Source organism: Thalia democratica, chromosome 6, assembly GCF_965202585.1.
Source record: "Thalia democratica chromosome 6, ktThaDemo2.hap1.1, whole genome shotgun sequence".
NCBI classification, from domain to species: domain Eukaryota; kingdom Metazoa; phylum Chordata; class Thaliacea; order Salpida; family Salpidae; genus Thalia; species Thalia democratica.
Window position 1 is genome coordinate 2,545,603 of NC_139170.1, and position 19,612 is coordinate 2,565,214.

At 27.5% G+C, this 19,612-nt stretch overlaps 1 protein-coding gene across 3 annotated transcripts in view; it reads right to left on the bottom strand.

Moving 5' to 3' along the window:
* The window catches only part of LOC145838150 (uncharacterized), a 31,931-nt gene that overhangs the window by 11,895 nt on the left and 424 nt on the right, over positions 1-19,612 (bottom strand). The window contains exons 2-14 of one of the 3 annotated variants that reach the window (XM_082945699.1): positions 18,994-19,121; positions 17,406-17,582; positions 15,981-16,056; positions 15,054-15,124; positions 14,667-14,716; positions 14,121-14,199; positions 12,628-12,747; positions 12,017-12,162; positions 11,323-11,354; positions 10,907-11,034; positions 10,198-10,362; positions 5,980-7,131; positions 4,958-5,068 (exon numbers count right to left, since the gene is read on the bottom strand). In XM_082945699.1, the coding sequence (XP_082801825.1) occupies positions 4,958-5,068; positions 5,980-7,131; positions 10,198-10,362; positions 10,907-11,034; positions 11,323-11,354; positions 12,017-12,162; positions 12,628-12,747; positions 14,121-14,199; positions 14,667-14,716; positions 15,054-15,124; positions 15,981-16,056; positions 17,406-17,582; positions 18,994-19,121 (2,435 nt within the window). Of the gene's footprint in view, positions 1-4,957; positions 5,069-5,979; positions 7,132-10,197; positions 10,363-10,906; positions 11,035-11,322; positions 11,355-12,016; positions 12,163-12,627; positions 12,748-14,120; positions 14,200-14,666; positions 14,717-15,053; positions 15,125-15,980; positions 16,060-17,405; positions 17,583-18,993; positions 19,122-19,612 lie in introns of all 3 variants that reach the window. The other 2 variants (XM_082945697.1, XM_082945700.1) reach the window with 2 other exon arrangements.

The following is a 19,612-nucleotide window of genomic DNA, read 5'->3' on the forward strand; positions in this document are numbered from 1 at the left end:
ACCCTAAGGGAACATTTTTTGGTTGCAAACAAAAACAAACAACTATTTTTTCACATCACTTTAACGCAACTTATCATAAGCCGTGAGTTTGCGGCCGAAGTCGCGACTAATCCCAAAATTTGCAACACATTTAAATATTTCTGTTGAGATAAGAGAGGTACATATGAAAAACAAACACTTGAGTTGCAGAAATGTTTACACAAAATTTTACTTGTGAACTTGACATTACTTAAACATATTACTATACCAATATATGTTGTTCATACTTATATTGCCAGGGATTATTGCCAACAATTCAGATACTTATTTCATGTTTCCAAATGTCGTAGTACTTGAATAAAGCAATACAGTTTCGCAAACAAGCTTTATATCGTGGACAAGCAGTTAGTAGAAAACACTTATATGTATTCTCAAAATTAATAGACATTTTTTTAGATTAAAGCACAATTGTAGCTCGAATTCACATATCACAAGCTTTGAAGTAAAATGTTCCCTTAAAGTTGCTCTAAAACCGCAATCGGTTTGGAAAATCGAAATTTTTTGAGTGATCGCTTGGAAATATTGAGATTACAAAGGTTGGAAAATTAACATTACCTAATTGCACAATTCATCAACCTCGACTGAAATGTAATAAGTAGATATGTAAGAAGGCACATGATATCTGTTTTGTGCACGCTACACAGATAAATTCCTGGCATTTTCAGAGGTACTTAATCCCCCCTCTACCGCTGTCTTACCGCAAATATGCGCATTGTTACGTAATAGAGAACAACACGTTCAAGTTTGATTGGTATTGTAAGTTGTACCAACAAGACAAACTTGGAATTTTGTTGTAAAATTACTAGTTAGATTTTTTTTAATTACTTTGGAAGGCTTTATTATCTACCGGTTTTTTTCGTTTATTTGAGTATTTAAAATTCCAAACATTAAATTAACAAATACCAAGCTGCGCTCACAACTTATTATGCAGTAGCATGTGGATGAGAAAATCAACTGTTTGTGAGTAAATTCTATGTTGGGAATTCAAATAATTCATGTTAAAAATAACGAACGATGTAAACGAAACTAGTTCGTTGGAAGTAATAATAAACTTATAAATTTAAATAAAAGTACGTTGTTGTTTTCAACAAACTAATTTCGTATCGCTTATTGTTATGAACACAATAAGTTGAATTCCGAACATCGTATTTACTAACAATAACCGAACCATGGATTTTATTTCGTGGAAAATTGTTTTTATTCGGGGAAAAAACCTTATTTCGTCGTGATGGTTGTTTTATTCAGATAAGTATATATTTTTTGTTGAGATTTAAGAACCAATGAACTATTGTAAGACATCCAACATGTAATATTGTTCAATTTCTAGCATACAGAATTGTTTTTATTCAGGGAAAATCCCCTGTTTTTGTCGCGATGTTGTTTTTTTCGGCGGCTTATTACAAGTGGTGCACTTATCTCCCTTCAAGCAGCTTTTGTTACGTCACAAAGAGTTTTAATTAAGCGAGTTTGTAAGTGTCTGCTCGCGCAAGAGAGAGACTTCTTAAAATTTAAAAGGTCAAAGTATATCAGTTTTTGAAATGAAGTGCTTAACAATAGGAATGCAAACATTGAGTTTATTTGTTTCAATATATAAATCTTTTTTTTTTATTTTATAAAATTCTTTAGATCTATTTCTCTTTTATGTAAATAAAAGACAAGTTTAATTTTTATTTTAAAATGTTTTAATGTAGTAATATAAATTAAATCAAAAAACAAATTTCCCTTTTATAAAAAATAGAGAAATTCAAATTAAACTGATTTAAAAAAAAACAGATATAATATATACATTTGTTTAATATAAAAATGTTGTGGAAATTTTCCTATACAATTTCACGGCAGCAAAGTTCCAAACAAAAGAAATTCCCACACAAACGCGGGAACAAAAGAAAAATTAATATTTATTTAAACCGTGGCCATGGGAAAAGGTGGAATATTTACACAAAAAAATACAATCTGCAATATAAATACAATCTGCAATCAGAAAGAACTCGCAAGCCTTGAGCGGTTTCAGATAAAGTGGAGATAAAACAAATCGGAATCGAAATAAACAGATACAAATAAAACTTAATGATTTTTTTTTATTGCAAATTAAAAACTTGTTTCAGGTTTATTCAATCATCTCATCCTCAAAAGTAACAAAAAGTATACTGCAAGACGTGAACTTATATAAGAAATCAGAAGTATTATGACGAAGAAATCAAAAAAAAAAAAATTATATATTTATAAATATATACAAATGAAGCAAATCCCTGTTAAAACTGTAGTTGTGAATTTTTAATATTTAAAATTACAAAAATTACTATCAGGGCTTTACAACAATTTAAAACAGGTGTTTGAGTGTGAGCTTTCATCAAATTAAATGCTTTTTTATTACATGCAACTTTTATTGCTTTAGAAGTTTCTCAAACACAATTACAAGCTAATTGAAGTTTGCACAACTTGTATTGATATACTTTAAAAACACATGATTAAAGAACCTAATGACTTTTCAGATAATTGTAGATAATATTGGTTTAATTTATACATTTAAGGTCAGAAGCTTAATTGAAGTTTTCAAACATTTATTACACCCTGTAATTTGATATTTCAAATAAAATTTCGCCACAGACATTTCAAAACGTGTATGAATGAAAATATTTTGAATGTTTAATTGAAATGATACATGGTTATTTTATATGCACTTAAAATATGGGTAAATTTTTCAATATTAGCAATTTAAATGGAATTTAGGCTTGCCATTTGAACTTTTCAATGTTTTTCACCGAATATTTTCTAGATTACAAATTAAACTTGAAAGTTGCGTTTGAGAACGTTTCAACAATCAGCATTGTTTTAAAGCGTTTGAAATATTACCAGAGAGTGAGTGCTTAGTAGAAAACATTCTCAAATCTCTACCGTATCTTATTTCAGCCTGTGTCGAATTCCACGAATACTTTAGCGATATTTTACGGTCAATATTAGCATTTAGCTCCGGCTCACTAAAGTATTAAGATAACTGGTATCATAAGTCTTTAATGAATGAAGTGTATAAAAAGTAAGTATATAATATATGAATGAAATAACTTGAGCTTAGTTTTAAATTGAATTATTTTGGTCAGTTTTATAAATAAGTGTTTTTTAATTAATTTTATAAATTTCATACTTAATTAATTTCATTTTATTTTATTATTAACATGTTTAATAATCAGCAATAAGGGTTTTTTGTTCCTAAAAAGTTTTATCCTTGGTTTGAAATTTACACTTTTAAGTGTAAAAACATTGAAGTTGCGAACAGAACTGCATACATTTTTCTAAATCTTTAATTGTTAAATAAGTAAAAAGCTTACCTTTTTTTTTGCTTTTTTTTCTTTAATATACAAACTTATTGCTTATAAAAACATGTTTAAAAAGTTTGACTTAAAAACATTTCAAAAAATGTATTGAAAAACTTGAGCTTAGTTTTAAATTGATTTTTTTCGGTCAGTTTTATAGATAAGTCTTTTCAAAATTACGTTTTTAAGTCTCGTGAAATATTATTTAAGTACAATATGATAAGTAATGACATTTTTATCAGTTATTTATCTTATTTAATGCTTTAAAACTACAAGTTCGTTAACAACAAATTCCAGAGATGGTATTTTTTCATTGAAAAGTTTTGCACCTCTTTAATTATGACATAATTGGATTAATTATTAGCAATTACTTTTGATAATCAAGTTAATTAATTTTCAATTTTTTCAAGAAAAATTCCAAGATTTTGAATAGTTCTGAAGAAAATATTTACACCTCGTTTCATATTACTTAACATGGTATAATATTAACTAAATGACGTATATATCATTCCTTTATATATTCAAAACACGTAAGGAATTCATATAATATCCTAGTAAAATATTTTGTTGTTCCGGAAAAGCTCAAATAATTATATCAAAATGCCGGAATTATCTACTGTTGGGAATTTATTTAAAGTTGACAGGAAATTTGTAATTTAGCAGGGATGTGATTAATTTATTCAGCTGTGAAGTTTCATAAGGAAACTCGAATTACGAATATTCAATAAAACCTTTAAAAAATTATTAAGACATTTCAAAAAACTAAAGTATTTTAGCAGCAGTTAATAAACATAAAATCTTTAATCTGATTGCTAGAATCAATAAACTTAAATCAATTATGTTTTTATTATATCAGTACAAGGTGCTTAACTTGCTATATATCAATTTGAAACAGATGTAGTTCAACTTGTAATTCAGCCGTATTAATGAATTGAAAAAAAGCTGCAAAACATTTGTTTGTAAGAAACTTGAAACTATTTTTCAACACTTGCTGTTTGGGAAAGCTTGTGTTGATATTGAACTAAAAGTAGGTGTAGCTACAAACAATGCACCACATTTTCGCAATTTTCGGTTTTATATTAAACTTGTTCACATTTTACGAGCTGTAAACCTTTTGTTTACACTGTAGCTTTAACTACTTTATTTTTAAGTTATTAAAAACTTTGGTGAATAAATACTTATTTGCTTCAACTTTAATTTTGTTTGGCCACGGTTGCTGCCAAACAGGCAACACTAAAGTACCATCGTATGATACTTACTAACTAAATTTTTTAATGTCTTGTCTTAATCTGAACAACTGTGAGCTAGCATAACAATCCTACTTAGTTTCACTTTAAAAGTAATGTGATGATTCAACACCTGTCAACGCCTTGCATGTTAACACTCATGCAATCTCGAAAAAAATTGAACTAACCTACTTACTACCTTACGTGTGATTGTTTATTTAAAAATTAAAATGGGATGAAAGTAGTCTTCCTCTTTTGATTTTAAAGACCGGACATGATTGAATGTTAGATAAACAAAAGATAATTTTAGACTGAGACTGATTTTTTTGATGGTTCTAACCATTTTTTATTTTTGTTTATCATTTATTTAATTAAACTAACCTTGTTATTGTCTTGCAAGTTGTTCATATTGCTCTGATCGTCTCCTCCTTCAACGAGGACAATCAACGCGTCTTCCAACACGTCTCCTTCCAGTCCTAAGGATCTGGCCAACTGTGAAACAATTTATTCAGATATAAACTTTGTTTTATTTTATAAGTGATTTTAAATATGTTAACTCACGTTGATTACTTGATTATAACTACTGTTCAGTTATGAGATTTAATTTTATATCATGTAAAAAGTCCTTCAACATGTGATATCACTTATAAACACTTTTTTATGGTTGTAGTAAAATTAATTATTTAAACCAATTCTCGTTACCAATTGGTTGACTACAACTTTTTAGTTTATTTAACTTTTTTTAATTGATGTACAAACCTAATTAATTTCTTAAAAGTTAAAATTACTTCAAAATTTTAAAAACCCAGCTGTTTTATTATTATCAACTTTTTACAAACATATATTTTTTAATAGCACCTCGTGACTATGAAAGCGACATTTTTCAGAGATAAAATTTTTAAAAGGTGTAAATAGCGCGCATTACAGCAGAAAAGTTGATAAACTCTCAATTGAGAATGTAAATTGCAAAATATTCATTGCGGTTTCCAATTCATCACGTTTATTTTTATCAGAATAAAACCGCAAGACAGTTTTGAACAATTTACACGAAAACTTCAAGTTTGTTAATACACATTTGTGATATAAAATATATTCACAAAGTTTATAAAACTTTATAACCCTTTTAATATTGGCTAAAACAAATTTCCAATTATCTTGAAACAGTTCAAATGTTTTTTAAACCTCAACAACTGTCTTTTTATACTTTATGCTTAGAATTTCTTTTTAAAGTTTAAACAAAACTATATCAAATCTAAGGTATACAAAAAAGCTACGACTTCTTATTAATCTACAAGTTTCTAGTTATACTTACATATAGTCACCTTTAAATTCTTACTTGCAAAAAATATATAAAAGTACTTTTATAATATAAGTTTTCAATAAAATAAAATGAACCCACTCACCAAATGACTTTTGATGTGATAAAATTCATCTTCCTCTTTTTTATCTTCAGATTTATCCTTCTCTTTCTTATCTTTAGATTTTTCCTCTTCATTCTTTTTATCCGATTCTTCCTCTTCCTTTTTATCTTCAGATTTTTCCTCTGAAACTTTTTCAACGGATTCTTCTTCAATTTTAATTTCTTTTTCTTCAGCTGGTTTGTCATCTTTTTGTTCCGCTTCTTCTGTTTGCTTTTGCTCTGCACTTTCTTTCTCTTTCTCAGCATCTTTTTCTTCAGTACTAGCAACAGCCTCTGGTTCTTTTGGTTTGTCTTCAGAAGTTTTACCTTCTTCTGAAACTTTAGCTTCCTTTGTAACCTCCGAGTCTTTTGATTTGTCCTCAGGAGTTTTAATTTCTTCTGTAGTTTCTTTTGCTTCCTCTGTAACTTCCATCGCTTCGACCTTGTCACCTTCTACTTTTTCTTCTGGCTTAGCATCTACAGATTCCTTCTTCTCTGCTGGATCCTCTGAAGGTTGTTCCTTCTTCTTAACTTGGACCTCAGCTTCTTCTTGCGTCTTTTCAGGCTTCTCGTCTTTAGTGGTTTTCTCTGTTTCAGCCATGGTGATTTCTATTGTTTCAGCTTCTTTGGTTTTGTTTCCGTCTTCGACTTCGGAACCTGCTTTAGTTTCTGCTTCTTTCTTGTCTTCCACTTTATCTGCTGCCTCGGAGGCTGGTTTCTGAACTTCTTCAGCTTCCTGCTTCTCCTGAACTTCCATCTCGGTCTTTTCTTTTTCCCCTGCCTCTTTAGCTTCCTTCTCAGCCTTTTCTTTGGCCTCTTGTTCGGCCTTTTCCTGAGCTTCTTTTTGAGCCTTCTCCTGTACTTCCTTTTCTGCTTTCTCCTTAGCCTCCTTCTCTAATTTCTCCTGGGCTTCCTTCTCTGCCTTTTCTTGAGCTTCCTTCTCCAATTTCTCCTGCGCTTCCCTCTCCTTCTCTTCTTGCTCCTGCGCTTCCTTCAGCGCCTTCTGCTCCTCCTCCTTCTGCTTCTGCACCCTCTTGTCCCTCAGCGCGTCGAAGTACTTGGGGGTGAGGTTGGACATGTACTTGTGCAGCGACTCGTACTCTTTGTACACGTCCCCAAAGTACACCCTGCCCACCTGGTCCTTGTCTCCCTCGACCTGCGAAAATATACAAAATGAATAATGTTCCTTCGAAAACATTAGGAAATAATGAACATGTGCGAAAACATACATATATAAGTATAATCAACCCTTTTATATATGAGTTAATTATCTTCAAGTGAAAGAAACATGACAGTGTTAATGTCTGTGTAAATTTATATGGAAAATAATAAAAAGCCGGGCAAAAATAAAAGTGAATTTCAAAACGTAATAGTTTGTAAATTCCTGTGAAAATGTAAGCAGACAAACAAAATTGTGCAGGTTTATATTATCAAGCCCACCTGATCTTCGTCCTCTTCGAGCTGTTGGGTTTTGTTTTCATGTTCCTGTGAAAATGCAAGAAAAAAAAAACTGAATTGGATAGCAATATATCTGGTACAAATATGAACAACTGTTTTTAGGGCAATAATGAGCTTTGAACGATTGTATTTAAATTTAAAATATAATTATGTGTACAAGAAAAAGTAAGAATAAAACATTAACAGTTTAGTGATTTATACAAAGCGGTTCTAAAATAAAAACTTTAAACTAATGTAAACGACTGTTCATGAAAAATACATATTTTGAAACAATATACAATTGTTTTTTTGGAAATCTAAAAAAATTTATTTAATAATTTTTATAAGATTTGCAATACAATTTTATTTTTAACCAACTAATGCAAATTTCAGACCGATTGCTTTTATTTGTGTTTTGAAAATAATATATATTCTTCTTGTTTACGTTATAATTTAGTTTAAATTAAAAATTTACAGAGACTTATCTGTATCAGTGGCTTGTAAACTAATTTTGTCTACTTAAAATAAGTTCGTGCACAGTTATTTGATAAAATCACATTAATCTTTTTTCATCAATATGCATTTAAATGTATTTCTTATTATACATACAGTTTGTACTCTACCTCTTTGTTGTAACTACCTCTTTGTTGTAACTACCTCTTTGTTGAATTACAAAGTAAATCTTAGTAAAAACTTTTATGACACACACACTTTAACTACACACTATGCCCAGTATTTGGTTAAATTAATTTTTACCACAAAGTGTTATAAATATATCCACTTTTATATCAACAAATAATTTTTAATATTTATATGTATGCACTATTCTTTGACAAGCAAGCTATTTTATCAATTCGGCGGAAGTGAGATATATAAATGATATTTTATCTAAAATTTTAAGTAGTAATATTTTTTGTGCATCTGTTCAACACGATAGCTAAATGACGCAAATATAATGATTTTTATCAAAATATTTAAAATTAAATGTGTATTTGGTTTGATATATAAAAGGAAGTCCTGCTACTGTTTCACATAAACTTGATTTATATACTTATAAATGAACATGTAAATGTTTAATTACACACAATTGTTATTGAAGTTATATATCAGTCAAGTAACGATGTTTTAAAGATTTAAACATTTTAAGTTTAAATTAAATTAGAAATGTATTTTTGAAAATTCTCATTACTGTATTACTAAAGGTAAGTTTAAATAACTTGGAAATATTCAAACATAACTTATTTGAATAACATTTATTTATTTAAAATGAGAGAAAAATTAAAGTTTATTAATTCCTATAAATTTTAGATATGTTTTACGTTAGATTGTTGTACTACATCATTTAATAACTTATTTTAAAATCAAAGTTTGTCATCTTATCTTTAGAAACTTAATAATACTAAACTTTTTTTTTTTAAGTTAAAACATAAATAACAAGTTATGAAAACTAATATAAATGGTATAAAAAACTAGTAAATATTATATAAGAAACTATCATTTTATCATCAATTGTATTTGAAAGCGTTTAATAAATGGATTGTGACAGATATAAATGTATTGTAACTACAAATCAGTAAAATTCAGAAAACATACCAAACGCTCTGTGAACTGAATAACACAAAATTTCTTGCTAAGTCGAAATACTATAAAACTTCTTATGAAATATTGTAAAGTATTCTGAATATTCAAAATACTATAAATAGGGTTAAAAACAAATTTCGTGTTTAATGCACGCTTCAACAGAAAACTCATATTTTGAAAACTTGTAATGTTTCTTACACTAATCCACAGAATAATTGCACAGGAATTAGTTTTAATGTTATAATTAATTTCTCAATGCTTTAAAAGCTTACAACTTACAATAAACTCACATTAAAAGATTGCACTAATTACGTTTTTTTCTACCACAATACTAAACCTCATTTACAAGTATTTTCCAGATTTGTTTTTTTAAATGGAGAAAAATTTATTAGTACTTTTGAAAAGACATAAAATAATTAAAATATCCTTTAAATGTTTACTTTATCCTTTATAACTGACAATGGCTGAAATTTTAAGTCTTTAAAAAAAAATATTGCTTAATTTTAACAATCAAACATGTTATTTTGTTTAGAAAAAATTGCAACAACACTGCATTGGCGGCAACAACTTCGTTTTAGTTATTACGTCACAACAACAACTTCAAGATTATGACATCACGGCATTATTACGTCACACTATACAAGATGATTAATTGGCGATTACACCAGATATCGCTGACATCTTTCGAATTTCGTTGCACGCAACATTTACAACATTGTGAACCGCGCTTTCAAATCTGTTCTACTTGGGCGGGGAATTTGATTTGGCGCCGTAGCTCAATAGCGACTGCTAGCGGTGAAAAAATTGGCTGTTATATAGTATGTTTTTAGTACCTTCTTATTTTTAAAGAAATTTTGGCTCTTATACACCCTTCATTAAACATACGTACCATGCTTAGCTACATTGTTTAAGCTTACTATAAGTAGTTTTATTGAAATTTTTAAGATGACCGATGTTTATAAAGTCAAGTATTTTAATTTCTTGCTATTTACCTTCATAAATAGAATTTTTTGTATGCAATTAGATTTTAAAATAAGTTTTGACGCAGAAAAAATTTTTTATATCTGAATAAAACATTATCTGAATATTGTTGTTTATACATCTTACCTTCATAACAAAGAACTCCTACATAGAAAATGCTCGAGCAAGGTAATATAGCTTGCAATACATAGATATATCATATTTTAACTTTTATAAATCTTACCTTCATAACAAGAAATTCATACACAGAGAACACTCTAGAGAGATGTGGTAGTGTAGCTTGCAATACATCCTCAGGACTGCATTCGTTCAAAACTTCCTTGAGTCTGTTCCTCCTGCGTTGCGAAATTTGTTGCTCCTCTTGAGACAAGTTGCTCAGCTTTGGTGGCTGTTGATCAAATTAAATATACTTGTACTGTGTTGAGGTACATAACAAAATAAAGTTAGTTATATTGCCTTACTGAAATAGCTATAGCGAAAAGTATCAAAGTTTCAGTTGAACAACGTAATGATATACACAAATAAAAATTCACTTATCGCTTATTTACAGCAGCGGTTGAAAACAGCTACAGTTAATAGAAAGTTTTTAGTGATTTCAACAAGTTACTTTACATCTTATATTTTCAATTCAAACATCTCACCACATAAGAGAGTCTCTGATGTGTTGCTTCAATATATACTTTTTTTTTTGACATCTAATTAAAAATTTATATACATTTCTAATAAGTATCTCACCACATAAGAAAGTCTCTGCTGTGTTGCTTCAATATATACTTATATATTTTATTTGATATCTAATTAAAAAATTTATATTATTCTAACAAACATCTCACCACATAAGAGAGTCTCTGCTGTGTAGCTTGGATATACACTGAATATTTTTTATTTAATATTTAGTTTAAAAATTCAAATTATTCTAATAAGTATCTCACCACGTAAGAGAGTCTCTGCTGTGTTGCTTCGGCCTCAGCATCGTAAGTGTCCTGAGCTCTCAGCCAGTCCATCCTGGAAGCTTCGGTTCCCGTTTTCCTGTATCCCCCTCCGACGTAAGATCCCCTGCCTGTTGCAAGATTACATGTTATTGCATGACCCATGATGCACTACTTTTGTGGTTAATTGTGATTTTAAGAATAAATTGTATTTTAGTTCATTTAAGATATTTGTTAGTTAACTAAAAAAAATCGAAAACGTATCCATTAATCTACCAAGGAACAAAATAATATTTGGTTTATTTCTTTTCTGTTACAACTTTCAAATTAAGACTAGGTTGGCAAAGTTATCAACCGATAAATAAAATATTTAGCATAATATGTTAAATATAATCAAAAAAATAATAAAACTTTCTCACCTCTGCCCCTTCTACCTCGGGAGCCGGAATAACTGTTAAAAATTTTTATCAATAAATAAAAAATTTTTAAGCATAAAAATAATAGATAAATATTAAAACAGATGTATCATAAAGCATTTATTTACAACAACAAAATGTAAAACAGCAAATGGAATTTTCAAGGAATTTTAGCTTAAATATAATACAATTAAAAAACGAACTTATTATATCCGCTAGGTGTCTTTGAATAAATAAAAGTGTATATTTATCACTAGCCGATTTTTCAAGTTTTTAATTTTATATAAATCATATAATTAATATTTAGTTTCATTTAAGCTTTTTCAGCCTGTAACAGGGTTGCCACTCTTGGAGTCAAAAAATTTTCCCTGAGTAACCTTAAACTTCCCTGAGTTTTTTTCAATTCCTTTAAAAAAATTATTTATTAAAAAATTACCATATTAATTCAGAGAATATTGAAGAACTTGACGCAAGGCTAAACAATTTCTAAACAAGCACTTAAAAATGAATAAAATAAACTTTTATGAACAAAATATTGAAAAATTTCTAGATCTAGAAAAAAATTTCCTTGAGATTTTTAAAAAATCTTAAAATTTCCCTGAATTTTTTAGAAAAAACCGAAACTGCCTTGAGTTGAAAAAGAGAATCAAAATTTCTTGAGTGTGTGGCAACCCTGCAATAAATATCTAAAACTAACTCGTTGTATGACGGGGAATCGGGACCTCCCCTGTCGCTGACGTTGTAAGGTTTGCTTTTGGGGCGTCCCCTCCTTCGGTTCGGACCCCCGCGACCCCCTCTCTTGCCCCCTGGTGGCCGAAACACTAGACGCACGTTAGGGTTTTCCTGGTGAATAGATGAGAAAATTATTTTATTTAATAAATCAATCTATCAATAATTTTAAGGAGTTTATAAATATTAATAGATTATGGTTGTAAATTGATCTGGTAATATTTGGGATTTTCCTGAAAATAATTATTTATTTGAAATACTTTTTTCAACTACTGTTTATAAACAAATACAAATTTGTTGATATTTATACTAATTAGTAGTTAATTTGTCATTAAATATTAAAAAATCTTGAAGGTTTCAACCAGTACAGTTCCATTTGTTAATAAATGTTTTAACAAACTTGGTAAGGTTTCAAATGGTCTTGAATTATTTGTTATCTATCTAAAAACTAACTTGTAGAACTTTGATTGATATTGGTCAATTTGTATGTAATAATAAGTTTAATATTAGTGTTCGATATAATTATATTTTTATTATTTCTTCTGATCTCAGTCATTCAACAACTAATTAAAAACTAACTTGTAAAGATTTCAACTGTTCCGGAGAAATTTGTGACTGGTGAATTCTGATTACCGAGTGACCGTCTTTTCCGACGTCCACTTTCGGCATCAAACTCTGAAGAGCTGGGGGAAGATCGAGCTAAAAATTATTATTTTTAGATAATAAATAATAAATATAAACTAAGATATATATTTTTTACAAAAAAACCTTTAGCACATTAAATTATTATATTTAGAAACTAAATAATGACAATAACTATAAATTAAGATGTATATTTTTTACAAAAAAACCTTTAGCACATCTAATAAAGTTATATTTTTAAACTCTCTATAATTTATTACAAGCATTAAAATTGGGATAGAGGTAGATCAAGCTGTGGACATAAAAATAACTAAATTATATGTTTTACTAAATTAAGATATTTAATAAAAAGCTCATAATAAATAAAGCTGCAAACAAGGAAAACAAAAATTAGTTTAAAGTTTAAATGTTATGTTTTAAAATATGTAGTTTAAATCCTGAAACATTGATTAGTAAAATACTATAACATATATGTGTTATAGTAAACATAAAAAAAATAAATAGTTTAATTAGAATAAAAAATGTAGTTGAAATTTTCATCTAACTACAAAATAATTTTGTAAAAATTCAAGTGAAGTATTTAGAAACGTAGCATGAAATGTAATTTCAGTAAATATTTAAACATTTGAAAAAATTGGCCATGAAAAATTCTTGTATACGTTTGTATGGGAAACGTTTTATAAAATTATTATATCTCAAAAATTAAATTTCTAAAATTCTATATGAAATATAAAAATTAAAATATATTTTTTAGTTATATATTTTTTAGTTCACTTAAAAAATAACAGTCTCAATTTTAGTAAAATAAAATTGTACGCCCTACTCCCTAAAAATATATGGATCAAAAAATTCATATAATAACTCATTATTGTATTTTTATGTTGCAACTTTCATTAATTTTGGAAAACTTACATGTCTATGTTCATTAATATCTCCTTTAATAACCTATGACTAAGAACAAACAAAAATGTGTTAGGTTGAAATATTTATTAATTTCTTGTTATGAAAACTATTATGAATTAACACCTTTCAGATTTTGAGTAACAGGTGACAGTTATAACTGAAAATGGAGTATATTTAACTTAATAACTAAATCTTTCTAGTACTATTTACATTAGAATTCAAATTTGGAAAGACTTCATACTTCTTTTTAACATCCTATGATCAGAATTAAAAATCAAGTATCAGTAAAACCTGGTAATTATCTTAGTTATGAGTTAATACATAGTACTTACTATATTATATTATTATTAGGTTTTACTTACTATATTACACAACAGAATAATACACATAAGATTTACCTTTTACCGCGGGAGTTAGAAACAATTATTTTTAGTTTGAGTTAACACCATTTACTTCAATAGATTATTGAAATTTAACTCACTATACATTCAAATACAATAAAATAACAAAAATTATATATCACTCACCCCTTTACCCCTTGCTTTCTTAACAGGCATCTTCATAACGTGAGGCTGGCCTTGCCTAATCACAATCTTCTCTTCGTATCTTTAAAAAATAAAAATTTTATTGTTATACGTATATGTTTTTAATTTACTCGCCTAATCACAATCTTCTCTTCGTATCTTTAAAAAAAAAAATTGTAAACATTTTTTTTAATACGTATATTTTTTTAATTTACTCGCCTAATCACAATCTTCTTTTCGTATCTACAAATTCAACAAACATTTATTGTTATAACTCGTTTGAAAGTTGTTGACACACAAATTGGCACGGATGATAATGATATAGGTTAAATAAATAAACTTTCTTTTGGTTTGATTGTTTTTAATAATATAAACTAAACTTGAGAAGTTTAAAACTTGATATATTAAAGAGCACAGAAGTTCAAAAAAAAAAGTGTTACAACGTTTTAGTTGTTTAATTATTTAAAAAAAACCTGTGCACAACAACACAACTTCTAGAAACCCTTATAGAATAATCTATGTATTTAACAACTTAAAATAAATTATTACCTGTAGCCCTGAGGTAACTCTGCTGGTTTATTAGACTCGGAAGCTTGCATCTGAATTTAAGTTAAAATAAAACCAATTACTATCATACATCTGGTTGTAACCATATATTAGTTTATACTTATACGAAAAAATTTGTTACAACTATTTTGAATTTTTGTTAGTAATACAACTAAAAGAAAATAAAAACATTGTAGTTTACTTTTAGATACTTAAATAAAACAACTTATATGGAAAAGATTGTACAAATTACTCTAATAAATAACTTTTAATCAAAATTTCAGATTAATAAAGCTTTAATCATATTTTAATCTTTTCATTGGTTATTTAATCTTAAATGTTTAGGAAGCAAATAAAAAAAGCTTTCTGACAGAGTAAACAAGTACTAACGAGTAAGTTTTGAGCTTTCACATATTCCTGCTGCCTTCTAACATTGTCGGAAATGGTTTGTACCAAATCAGCTGTGGGAAAAATTGAAGAGTTTAGTATGCTAGCTAGTAAGCAATTAAACCAGTTGAAAACTTTTAATTTATAAAATCGTTGAGTTAGAAAGCAGTGAGTACAAAGTAGATAAAATGGAAGTCAAATTTGAATCAATTGCTAGAAACATTAAAAGTAAAGGACTTCTCAAAGTTTTTATAGTAATTGTAACAACGTCAGCAACAGATTAATAATAAAATATGTGCATTTTAGATCTGACACTTTGTAAAATAAAATTTAATTTTTAAGTTATAAATCTAAGTGGATTTAAATAAATAAAAAAGTTTCTGAAGTTAGGAAACACTAGAAAAGGCAAAGTATATATGTATTGAAAAAAAAAAGGTTAACCATTAAAAAATATATCAAGTTTGAGCAAAAAACTTGGTTAAGTTTATTTATCACTGTCTTAAAACAAGAAGAGTAAAGATGACAACTACTAACTGATACAAAATAAAATACGAAAAATAAGTCAAACGCAAATAAAGTTTGATTTTTACAATATCTAAATTTAAAATATGAAGAAGTTTATATAAACTTAAATAAACTTAATAAAACTTTTTCACGTGTCAAATTAGTTATTACACATTTTATCTGTAAACTAAATTGTTTCTCAACAATTTTTTATCACCTTGTTTATTATAGTTGATTGGTTTATTAATTTTTCCCCAATTTTATCAACATAAGTTTATTAATTTTTTTACCACAATAATCATATATATAATTATGTTACACACCTGGTTTATTAATTTTTTCCCCGATTTTATCAATATAAGTTTATAAACAACTGATTTATTAATTTATTTACCACAATAATTATATATATAACTATTTATATACCTGGTTTGTTAATTTGTTCCCCACTAGCTCCTCCTGCAATATTTTCAACATTTTCTCCGTTTGAAGTCGCTGCAGTCTGCTATTAAAATTAAAATAGTGAATATAAAGTTGAACTGTTTGTAACAAGATGGGAGAATTAGTTTTATAAACACCAAGGTTGCCAAGTGTTTTTGGCAAATTTTATCCAGGTTTTCAAATTTTCTTCCAGGTTTTTTAAATTACACGTTTTAGGGTCTATTTTCAGTTTAAAACCAAGTTAAAGGTAAAAAACTGTGTCAAGTATTATAACAACAATGAAAAGATACTACTTTAAACGTATTTTTAACAGAAAACATTTTTAATAATGACAAAAAAACAATTACGATAGATTTTTAACATCAAATAGAAATTTTACTCCTAGCATATAAAAGTTTATTTAATATCTAGGTTTGTTCAAAATTTTTTAAATTTTAGGTTTTTTTCAGCCTAAATTGTCACATTCAAAGTTTTTTCTAAGATTTCAGTTTTTTGGCAACCTTTTAATACTGTTTTATAGATATTTTAACTTTTAATTCTTAACTAAATATACCATCACAATTTTACCTTTAAATAAATATTAACTTTTTTTTCATCTTCTGCAGCTTTTGTTGCCTGTAGTTAAAAAAACAAAAAAAAAACAATATTAATTTCAACTGTTTAAAGTACTTCAGCTTAGTGAAATTTGCAGTATGTATAAATTTTATTTATTTTGTTATCTGATACTTAATTGCTCACTTAATTGTTACAACCTTGTTTTAACTTAGTTTATATATTTGTTGTGAAAAGAGAACAAAATCTGTTTACAGACTTAAACAGAAAACAAGTATTTCCCAAATCCATTTCAATACAGTAGAAACTTTCAGTTTTATCATTATTTAGTTTTTAAATACAGAGCAGAAAAACTGTTTCAATTAAAAAACATATAGTACTTTTTATAAAACTTTGTAAAAGAAAATGTTATCACGAAATTAAATATCATAACAAATTATTAAACTTAAAATTTAAGCAACTCAAACCTCACCTATACCTTGTCAGTGACTTTTGGCCATTTATTTTAATTAGAAACAAAGAAAAATATTTAAAACATAGAGGTACTGCTTTGGTGCATATTTTACCTTATCAAAACCTGATAACTGATCTTGGGTTTGTACATATTTCTTTATTATATTATTTAAAATGCTACTTTTTTGTTTCTAATACATTTTTTTTTCTCATCGATTCCCTGCAACTGATCTTGGACTAAATATTTTAATTAGAAATCAAAAACAAATTACTTTAAACAATGAAACTTAGAGGTACTACTTGACTAACAATTTACATCTTTAAAATTAGCAAATAAACAAATAAATTTCCAACGTATGAAAATACTGCCAAATGCCTATATAACTACATATTTTCAATTTTTACCTCATCGATGCCCTGCAACTGATCTTGGGCTTCCTGCTCGGCGAGGTGCTGCTGAAGCGCCTGTTGAACCAACAGCTGTTCCTCTGGTGAGAGGTCGCTCCTGTTGATCAGCTGACCGTCGGACGTGTACAAGACGTTCGGGTTGGACGGATCGAACTGCAGGGACGTCGTCACTACCTGTGGTCGGTAAACAAAAATAAAAAAAAATATTTAAGTGGTAACTTTGTAGAAGTTGTCACTACCTGTGGCTGAGAATAAAACTGTTATAAATATATTTAAACTGTTTTCCTATTTGATTTTTCAACTGCACTGTAGCCATTATACACTTGTAGTACAATATTAAATATGTGATTTGGGATTTTGTTAATATAATTTTTTCAGAAATGTGAATGGTTGGTAAGACAGAAATAAAATATATTTTAAAATTTCTAGTGTATTTTGTTAAGTAATAGTTATTAAAAGGACTTACTGCACATTGTAATCATTATATACATAATTCTAATAGTAAATTAATGTGGAGATTTAGAAATTGGTCAACAAGTTTCATCATAAAGGTAAATAATTAAATAAAGTATAAATATCAAAGCTATAGAACTGAATTGGTGTCATCATTACCTGTGGTTGATTGTAAGACTTAAATATAATTTTTTTTTAATGTAAATTATCAAGTAAAACTTAAACACAGTTGACAACTGTAGTCATTATACAGTTCTAGTACAATATTAAAGAGATGATTTATGATTTTGTTAACTTAATACTTCAAAAATGGTTGATACTAATTTAAGATGAGTACACTACAAAAGTTTAAAAAAAAAATATTTTATAAAAATATACTTGGAAATGAAATGTAAATATTAAGATATTCTATAAATAAAATTGTTACTAATTGCATATTTGACCTGCATTTTTAAAAGTTAAAATAATAGAGGTATAATAGTTTGCTATAAAAATAGTGTGGGCTTGTAAAGCTATCTTCAAGATTACAGAGCTTTAAAATGTTCTTTACTTTTTTATAGAAAATTAATTTTTCTTTTTTAAAGAACGCTTGAACTTGTTCTGGAAGAACAAATATAAAATTTCTTATACCTCATAAAATCATTTGTAATATGCAAAAGCTTAGAGATTTATCCACTTTTATACCGCAGTCATATAATAATAAAATATATAGAGCTTTTAGAGAAACTAAAAATATTTCTTAAACAAAAATATGCAAAACCAAAAAAATATATAATTACATTATAAGAAAACAAATTTTTTTTATTAACTAACAAATAACTAAAAAAGTAACATTCACAAATTAAGAAAAAAGTAAATAACGGAAGATTTTCATAAAAGAAGATTTTGTTATTCAAATTTAAAAGCACAAACAAACAGTTTGAACTGAAATTAAAATTTTTGAAAGTTCTAATCAAAAATTTATGTCTAAACTTTAAATAATATGATAATATATGTTAACTTATAAAAAGACTCACAATTTAAGCAGCATAAATATGACAATAAACTTTTAACCTTAATCCTCAAAATACAAAAACAAGACAAATCAATCAGAAATATCAAATATATTTTTAAATTATATTCAAATTTTAACCTGGTCGTCTTCCATTTGCTGCTGCTGTTCCTCCTGCATCATCTGCATTTGATCGGGTTGAGCAGACCTCAGCGCTTGAGACACGATATCAGACTGATCCGTCTCCATCTGTTCCATACCTGTGTATGCTTTGTTTGTACAGGGGAGATTTGGTTAGTATAATGTGATTGCTTGAAAATACATAAATCTATCTAATTATTGTACATACTAATTGTTTTTCCAAGAAAAATTTGGTTAGTATCATGTGTTTGATTGACATACTTTATATTATTCATGTACATACTAATAATTATATGTTTTGTTTGTACAGGGGAGATTTGGTTAGTAAGTTGTGTTTGATGGTGAATTAATTTGTTATTTATTGTTTTGTTATGGTGAAATTAGCAGTGTTGCCACTCCTTAAGGAAAAAATTCAACACAAAAGATCAAAAACTAGCCTGAGTTACAAAAAGCTAGTCTGAGTCGACTAAGTTTATGAGAAAATTAAAAAAAAAGAGCTTAACTTAAAATATACTATTATTGAACCTTAAATACTTAAGAACATCAATATAATAGAATATAACTTTTTAGAAAAACATTTTTTAAGAAAAAAAATTAAAGTAAGAAAAGTAACCTAAAG